This window comes from Akebia trifoliata, unplaced genomic scaffold (genome assembly GCF_017979445.1).
Source record: "Akebia trifoliata isolate Shusen 1 unplaced genomic scaffold, ASM1797944v1 Contig00354, whole genome shotgun sequence".
In the NCBI taxonomy this organism is placed as follows: Eukaryota; Viridiplantae; Streptophyta; class Magnoliopsida; order Ranunculales; family Lardizabalaceae; genus Akebia; species Akebia trifoliata.
In genome coordinates, this window is record NW_028236979.1 from 1 (window position 1) to 8,253 (window position 8,253).

The window sequence follows — 8,253 nt, forward strand, 5'->3', positions numbered from 1 at the left end:
AAAAAGAGAGTTAGAAGCGTATTATTATAAAAAAAAATTGAGAATAAAAAGGTAAAAGATGAAAAATAATAAAGTAGATTAAAAGGGTAAACTATAGCTTGATGGGAGGTTTAACTCCCAAAACTGTTATAAAAAATTGAGATTAAAGGGGTAAAAAATGAAATATAGTAAAGTTAGGGGAGGTGAAAAATAAATGAAATAAAGTAGGTACCAAGAAACTATAGATTGATGGAAGGGGTATTATTAAAAAAAAACTGAGACTAAAGGAGGTAAGAGATGAAAAACTATAAAGCGGATTAAAGTAAAAGAGAAAATATAGTAAAATTAGAGAAGGGCATCCTCTTTCAGGTTAAGGGGATAAAAATGAAAAAAAATAGAGTTGGAGGGGTATTATTAGAAAAAATTGAGATTAAAGGGGTAAAAGATGAAAAATAATAAAGTGAATTAAATGGGTAGAAAAGAAAATATAGTAAAAATTAGAGGAAATGAAGAATAAATGAAATAAAGTGGGTCCCTTGACGTTATAGCTTGATGGGAGGTTTGTCATAGTTGGATTTGTCTTCCACAATACTGTAGTTGATTGGACGTTTGTGTCACACATAACTGTTCCAACTCAATTGTATTTTATAATATATTATAAAACACATCTTTATCACCCCCATAAACATATTTAACGGTTTTATATCTATTTGGGAAGATCCAATGGTAGAGATCACTTTCCATCTTCAACCAACACAACTGCCCCAAAATTATATCTTGCACGATTCAAATTTTCAAATTTCATATCCTAAAAGCCTCTCTCTCTCTCTCTCTCAACATCCAAGGGTCAAGATTTCTCCTCAAATAAAACTATTTGAGAATTGTGATGACCCACGTTTCCATCTTTTCAAATCTAAAGACCTCTCTCCAAAACTCTCTCCTCCCATCCACTATCTCTTTAGTACATTCCAAAAGAACTCTCTTTCTCTCTCTCCCTCATTTATCTCCTCACAATTTTGGTTCGAGACTCAAAATACAGGTACGTCTCTCATTTATCTTCCTTCATTTCTTTCTTTTTGTAATTTATAATTCCCTCTTTCTCTGTATGTGTGGAAATGGTGGTTTTGTTCTACCAGCCCATCTGTCAATAGGGTATTGTTTTTATATTGAAAAACAATTACTATCTATGTCAATTGAAGAAGTTTGCAATAAGCATCACAAAGAACAACATTATCAAAAAGAATTGAAAAATGGCAGCAGATTTAAAATTAAGCGCACTTGCAACATTAATAACATAGGTCAAACAAGCTCTTAATTAAGGCCTACCACTACGAGTTGCACAAGATGAACTTCGAGGAATAATTAGATAAAAATTGGCAAATGGAAATGGCAAATAAATTTTATCAATGTAAAATGTTTAGATTCACAAACTTACCCACTCAACCAGACTCTCATCTCCCAAGGGTTGAGATGCATCCACAGGCTTGCGACCGGTAATTAGCTCCAAAAGCACAACTCCGAAAGAGTATACATCAGATTTTTCAGTCAGCTTCCCACTTGATGCATACTCTGGAGCCATATATCTGGAATGCCAACAAATATCATTCTTTAGATGAATGCTCAAGAATATATTTTTTCTTTTCTTTTCTTAGTGGGAATATATTTTTATTTTTTTGCAAATTAATAAAGAGAGCTTCTATTGCAACACCAACTTTTGCTAACTCCACCCCAAGATAAGCTAATTCTTTGGTGATTTATATATGAATTGGGGTGGCATTAGCAAAAGTTGGTGTGGCATTAGCAAAAGTTGGTGTGGCAATAGAATCTCTCTTAATAATTGCATGCAGATGTCAAGATTAACTATAGACATGTTCTCCATACCCAAAGGTTCCCATCACACGAGTGGTTACATGTGTGTACGTATCCAGAGCTAACTTTGCAAGCCCAAAATCTGAAACCTGTTATCAGAGAAAAGACAAAATGTTAGGAACATTAACTAATATAAAGAAGAAATTCATATAGAAAATCGGTCATACCTGAGCTTCAAAATTGTTATCTATAAGAATGTTCGATGATTTAATATCCCTGTGAATAATCCGCGGATGACCTGATAATCAACCCATAAAAAGATAATCAATATGACTATGTAGATGCAATTAAAAAAAAAATTATGTAACAAAGACAGTAAACTGCTTTCAAGAAGTTGCCACATCAGAATAGTTTCATGCACAAACATTGAAACAGCTACTATAAAACTACCTAATGTAAATTTCATTCTAATTTTAATGTTATTTATCAAATTATTACAGGTCCAATTAATCATTTATAAAGTACAGCTTAAATACTTTCGTGAAGGTGAACATTAACACGAAAAATGAGGTAAAAGATGTATATAGTAACTAAAATCTGAAGACAAGAAGATAATTACAGTCTTCATGCAGGTAAGCTAATCCACGGGCTGCACCAGCAGCAACCCTAGTCCGGGTTGCCCAATCCATAACTGGCCTACCTTCACCTACAAAATACAAGAAGAAAACATGAGATTAGTTTATGAACCCATGTTCCAATGCGTTTAATTTTAATTCTAAAAGAGCATATCTTACCGTGAAGATGGTAATAGAGGGTATTGTTTGGGACATAATCGTAAACAAGCAACCTGTGATGATCAGAAATGCAGTAACCTACTAGTGAAACCAAATGGCGATGGTGTACACGACTAATAATTTCAACTTCAGCTCTGAACTCACGCTCCCCTTGTGCACCTCCAATCTTGAGCTGTTTTACGGCGACTTCTCTTCCATCTGCCAAGCATCCTTTGTACACACAACCAAATCCACCTTCACCCAAAAGATTTTGTGCCGAAAAACCATCTGTGACCTCTAGTAGTTCTTTGTAGGTGAACCAAGACCTTGAATTTCCTAACCCCCCTGGCTCTGATGGTGGTGTATATATAAAATCACTATGTGATCTACTACCTACGAGAGGAGCTGAAGAATGTGTCTTTACATCGGATGTATCTGAACAGAAAATGTTTAGCCTCATTTAGTTCATTTCAATGGCCTCAAATTCACAAAGATTCATCTAAAATACAGTGCAACATTATCCAAGAACACAGATAAACATATCATCATCAATGCATATATCCTGCAAAAAGTATCATATCTATTTCAACTTCTTTAACTCATAAATGTTAATGATTTACAGTTACACATCCAATGCAAATCATATTGGACATCAAGTAAACATTCTTGTGGAACCCAACACACGATTTTGACACCATTTATTCTAATCCATAAAGGCTACCGAATGTTGTTTGTGGCCCTAATCTCAGGTTACTTTTGTGGAGGTATGCAGGTTCGTCGCAGAGTGCCAGGGATTGGGGGTTTTTGGCGTCTGTACAACTTCTAGGGGTATTTTCGGTATTAGAAAATAAGTTGGAAGCCCAAGGATGCTATATATATATATTTGTTATCTGGAAGACCCTAAAATTGTATTGTTTTTGGGACTTCATTGCTGCCGGTGGACGTAGGCAATTTTGCCAAATCACATAAAATCTTGTCTTGTGTGTGATTGGTGTTTTTTCTTCTCTTTTGCATAAATTTCTTTGTGTGTTTATTGTCTCATTCATAGGGTATTTGGGTACTTTTTCACAACACCAAGTTCATAATATGATGCGAATATTTTCACTACTTTTCTTTTATAATGAATAATTATAATTCTAACTTGAGAAAGAGAGGTGTACTCCATCTAACAAACCTAACACGAGTGTTCTTAAAATAAAGATTAGGAATATCAGTAATCCATAGTAAATGACAAGCTAAAGTGGCCGAAAAAAAAAAAAAAATTGAATGATGTTTAAAGCATTACCTGACTTCGGAGAAGAGCCAAATGGGGAAGGCATAACATAGCCACCATTGTATACAACTGCCTTTTTCTTTTGTTTCCTCCAAAACCACACAGCCAATCCAATAAGACTAAGCAATATGAATCCTACGGCAACACCAATTGCCACTGCACCTCCCATCTTAGTACCTCCACCACCTGAGGAGTTATTGGCGGTTCCCGGTACACTTGGACTAGGATTCCCTCCAGTTGGATCCACTGATGGAGCATCTGGAGATGGTGGAGTTGGAATCGAAGGAGTCCCACCAGAAGGTGAATTACTTGGAGGAACTGGAGAAGAAGGGGGCGAAGGAGAAGGTAAAGGTGGCGGTGATTGTAAAGGGGGGTTTGGAGAGGGTGGAGATGCTGGTCGAGGTCCAGATGGAACAGGAGGTGTATGCCTAGGAGGAGGTGGAGGTGGAGGTGGAGGTGGAGATGAATTTTCGGGTGGATTTGCTGTTGGAGGTGGAGGAGGAGAATTTTTGGGTGGATTTGTTGTTGAAGGCGGAGGAGGAGAATTTTCGGGTGGATTTGCTGAAGGAGGCGGAGGAGAATTTTCGGGTGGATTTGGAACATTAGGGGGAGGAGGAGAGGGAATGGGTGGAGGTGAAGAAGGAGAGACTGCTTGAGTAGGTGGAGGAGGTGAGACTGGTTGAGAAGGTGGAGGAGGTGATGATGCAGGAGGGGAACCTTGAGCGCCAGGTGGCGGAGGTGATAATGCCGGGGGAGGTGGTGAAGGAGGAGAAGTCGGTGGTGGCGGTGTTGGAGGGGGGAGAGGAGGTGGTGTTGGTGGTGGTGAAGAAGGAACAGCAGGAGGAGGTGATTGAGGTGGAGGAGTTGAAGGAGTAGAAGGGGTTGCAGGTGCTGGCGGATCTGCAGTCGCTCTGGGCCGAGACTGCGAAGGAGGTGGTGAGGTTGTTGAAGGATCTGGAGGAGGAGATGAAGTTGAAGGTGGTGGACTAGTAGTATTAACAGAAGGGCTTGGAGGAGGGGATGAAGTTGAAGGTGGTGATGGTGGTGGACTAGTACTACTAGAAGTTGGTGGGACTGCAGCAGGAGACGAATTTGGAGACGACATCTTCACCAAACCACACAATCTCCAAATCTCATTTGATGTAACTTACAAAATTAGTTATAAAAATCCATCCCAAAATTAGCCATCTTTGTTTTTTTAGATCTCAATAGTTGTAGAGAGCCTTCACTGATACCAAATCAACAAACCCAAATCTCTAAACTCTCAACCAACAAATTTCTAAACCACCAAACATTCATAAACCTCCAAAATCTAGAGAAAAAAAAAAAATTCAAACCAAAATCAACAAACACCCTTAAGCACAACCCAGATTACCAAACACTAAATTTGGGCAAAATTTAGATCACCTCAACTGATATAGAAATACACAAGTCTAAAGAAAATGACTAAATTCCAAAATTTTCTGAAGTAAATGCAACAAATCCAGATCATCAAAATAGGGAGAGAGAAAAACCCAAAGGCTCAAAATCCTGCAACATCACCTATATCTCTTTTGGTCAAAACTCTAACGGCAAAGAATGATGTTTGAAATATTCTAATTGAATTATCATGAAATTTCTTCGTCTCCAGAACAACAATATTGAACCAATCAAGAGATGGTCCAACTCCTCTACTCTGAGAGCCAACGCAGCGTGATACCGACTTTGAGAATACTAATTTACACGGTTTTAAAACTCGGTCGAGACTGAGTCGACTCAGGTGCATCTTCTTGGTCTTGGAAGCTAACGACAAGAGAATATCTCCCAGATTTGACTCGTCAATTGTTTGATTGACAGTATAAATGCAAGTTATAAATAAAACATCAAAAAATCAATTTTAACCCCGACTTCTAATTATTACACACTAATTAAAAATAAAGAAAAATATGTATCTCCCTTTCATGCATTGAATATGACAAAATTCTAATTTTGATATATTATTCATTGTAATTCTTAAAACATGCTTTTATATAATCTACGAATTCGTTGATAAAATAATAATGATTTTATTTTCTCAAAGATCTCATTGATAATTAATTAATGAATTCATTGATAATAAAAGTGACGAACTCATTGGAAAAATATGTTTTAAAAAATTTCTTTAAAGAAAATAAGTGAAACGTTGAAAATAAATAAAAATTAGGGTGTCAATAATTTTTATTTTAGGGTGGGGGAATTTTATATGAATCTAATCATAATTCTAATTAATTACTGATATTGTTTAAATGAGTTTTTTAATTTGGAAAGTATAATTTGAGACAAACCTTTGTAACATTTGAAGAATGGGTTTTAATCTTAAATTAGGGTGAGAAATAATTTAAAAATTACTTGTAATATGTAAAAGTTGGGGTGCCAATAGCAGTTCTCATTTAAATCGGTCTAATTTCTAAGCAAGCTGACTCGGATGAGTCAAATCGCTGTCGGTGGTAACAAGAGGAGACGAAGTTTGAAAACCGTAATAGTGAGCATAATCACAGATAGAGAAATGCTTGTAAACCGTGTTTAATGTTAAATCAAATTGACATTTAAATTTAAATAAATAAATAAATAAATAAAAAGTCAGAAAAAACAACATCACAAAGACGTAGAGGCTCTGTATCAATTGTCAGCGTTCTAGTCACAATTAAGAAAGAAAAAAAAATGTATTTTTGTTTGCCGACCAAACAGACCCTTATACTACGGTGAGAGGGTTCTCACGTTCTCACCTCTCTCAACTGCTGCTTTGTTTATATCTCCCTCTCTATATATATGAACTGGACTTTTTCAAATAAGTTTGACTAGAATTATTTAATACCCGTTTGTGCAAATTTGATGCCATTTATGATTTGTTTATTAGATTTCTCTCTCTGTACAAATCATTCTTTTGTAGAGATTTAAATGATTACTCATTCTCATCGTTGTAAACGATGTGATGACAACCTGTGAGTTAGATCTTTGTTCAAATCTCTTCAAGTTTGTTCAACTATTTATCCAGATCTCAAAGGTTGTTTTCTTGTGGGGCTTGGTTTGATACTTGAGATGAGATGCTAATAGCTAGCTAGCTATATTTTAAAATGTTTCAAGTCAACTCAAAACTCGATCAAATCAATTTGAAAATAAAACTCAACTCATGGATCAACTCTGTTAGTCAACTACGCCATAGGGGGAAAGTAGAAGAGTGAGATTTTGAAGGGTCAGAGCCAAGATTTTTTTTATTTTGATTTTTTGTGTTTGTGTGTTTGTGGGGTGTGGGGTGTGTGGGGGTGGGGCTATTCCATCTTCATACTTTGTAAATACTTGTGGGCTTAACTGTCCCCCTTATAAATCCGTCCAAAGGAGTCAATTGTGTAACATTTAAGAAAAATACATTAATGATTGATGTTTAAGAAAGAAGGATAGTTGAGATGAGAAGATACTCCTTAGGGTGTCTTACAAAATGAATCCCAAAGAAATTTGTATTAATGGCCTTTATGGAATATATGTTCTTCCTCCCATATCAGTCATAATTGAGATTACTCTTATATTTTATAAGAAATGTTGGAGTGACATTAAAATTGACATCGATTTACAAATTGCTAATGTGGAGGTGCGCACAAAACCAAAGCATTTATGGTTTTGTACACACATTCACATTAATAATGTGTGAATTGATGTCAATTTTAATGTCACTCTAGTATGACTCTATTTTATATATTTCTTTAACGTTATGGATACAAAAATGTGGCATATGCAAACTCACACGTCTCTTAGGGGCTTATTAATAATTTAAAATATTAATTAAAACATAATTTTGAAGATTGTGTAGTGAAAAAGAATGTGTTAGTAATTTTGAAAACTAATCAACATTATTTTACAGACATGGGATGACAATTTTCTTCATTTTTTTAATATCAAAATGACTTTGATTATAATAAATTTAATTATTTAGGTTAAGGCATTTTTGAAATCCAAATTTTGGTGTCGAATCACTTTTACTCCGCTTTCCCTCACTATAATAGTAAAGATGTTAATGCCCAAGATTTTTGGGGACATTACAATGGTCATAATAATTTTAATTAGGGTTTTGTTAATGTGTGCCCAAAGGGCACATGTTAAGATGCATCAAATACACATTGAAAATAAGCATTTGAGGGTATTTTTGATGGCAAAGGACGATTGAGGGGATTTTTTTAATTAAAAAAATAAAATTTTGAGGCGTATTTAATGCATCTTCACTTGTGACCTTAGGCCACATGTTGTTAACCAAGATATTTTTTAATAAAATCCCTAAAAATATCTCTAAAATCTATAGAGCAAAAAGTAAGAGTACATGTTATTGTCATAGAGGAGTGATATTTTTATTAACATAAAAACAAAATTATTCACATGAAATTTGTGAGTCCCTTTGCCTTTCATATTGAA

General features: G+C 35.3%; 1 protein-coding gene across 1 annotated transcript; it reads right to left on the minus strand.

Moving 5' to 3' along the window:
* Window positions 1-362: 362 nt before the first annotated feature.
* On the minus strand, window positions 363-5,519 carry LOC147381561 (proline-rich receptor-like protein kinase PERK10). The gene is made up of 6 exons (XM_086430264.1): window positions 3,847-5,519; window positions 2,583-2,996; window positions 2,408-2,494; window positions 2,016-2,086; window positions 1,861-1,937; window positions 363-1,562 (listed from the first exon to the last, which is right to left on the minus strand). The coding sequence occupies exons 1-6, from the start codon at window positions 4,937-4,939 to the stop codon at window positions 1,403-1,405; spliced, it is 1,902 nt and encodes a 633-aa protein (XP_086286390.1). The 5' UTR covers window positions 4,940-5,519; the 3' UTR covers window positions 363-1,402.
* Window positions 5,520-8,253: the final 2,734 nt, after the last annotated feature.

Excerpts from the sequence above, each read along its gene's own strand:
- LOC147381561 (XM_086430264.1), bottom strand. The coding sequence starts at position 4,939 with ATGTCGTCTCCAAATTCGTCTCCTGCTGCAGTCCCACCAACTTCTAGT. Across the intron at positions 2,495-2,582 it reads CCTCTATTACCATCTTCACG|GTGAAGGTAGGCCAGTTATG; the intron begins GTAAGATATGCT and ends TGTATTTTGTAG. Across the intron at positions 1,563-1,860 it reads CGTGTGATGGGAACCTTTGG|ATATATGGCTCCAGAGTATG; the intron begins GTATGGAGAACA and ends TTGGCATTCCAG.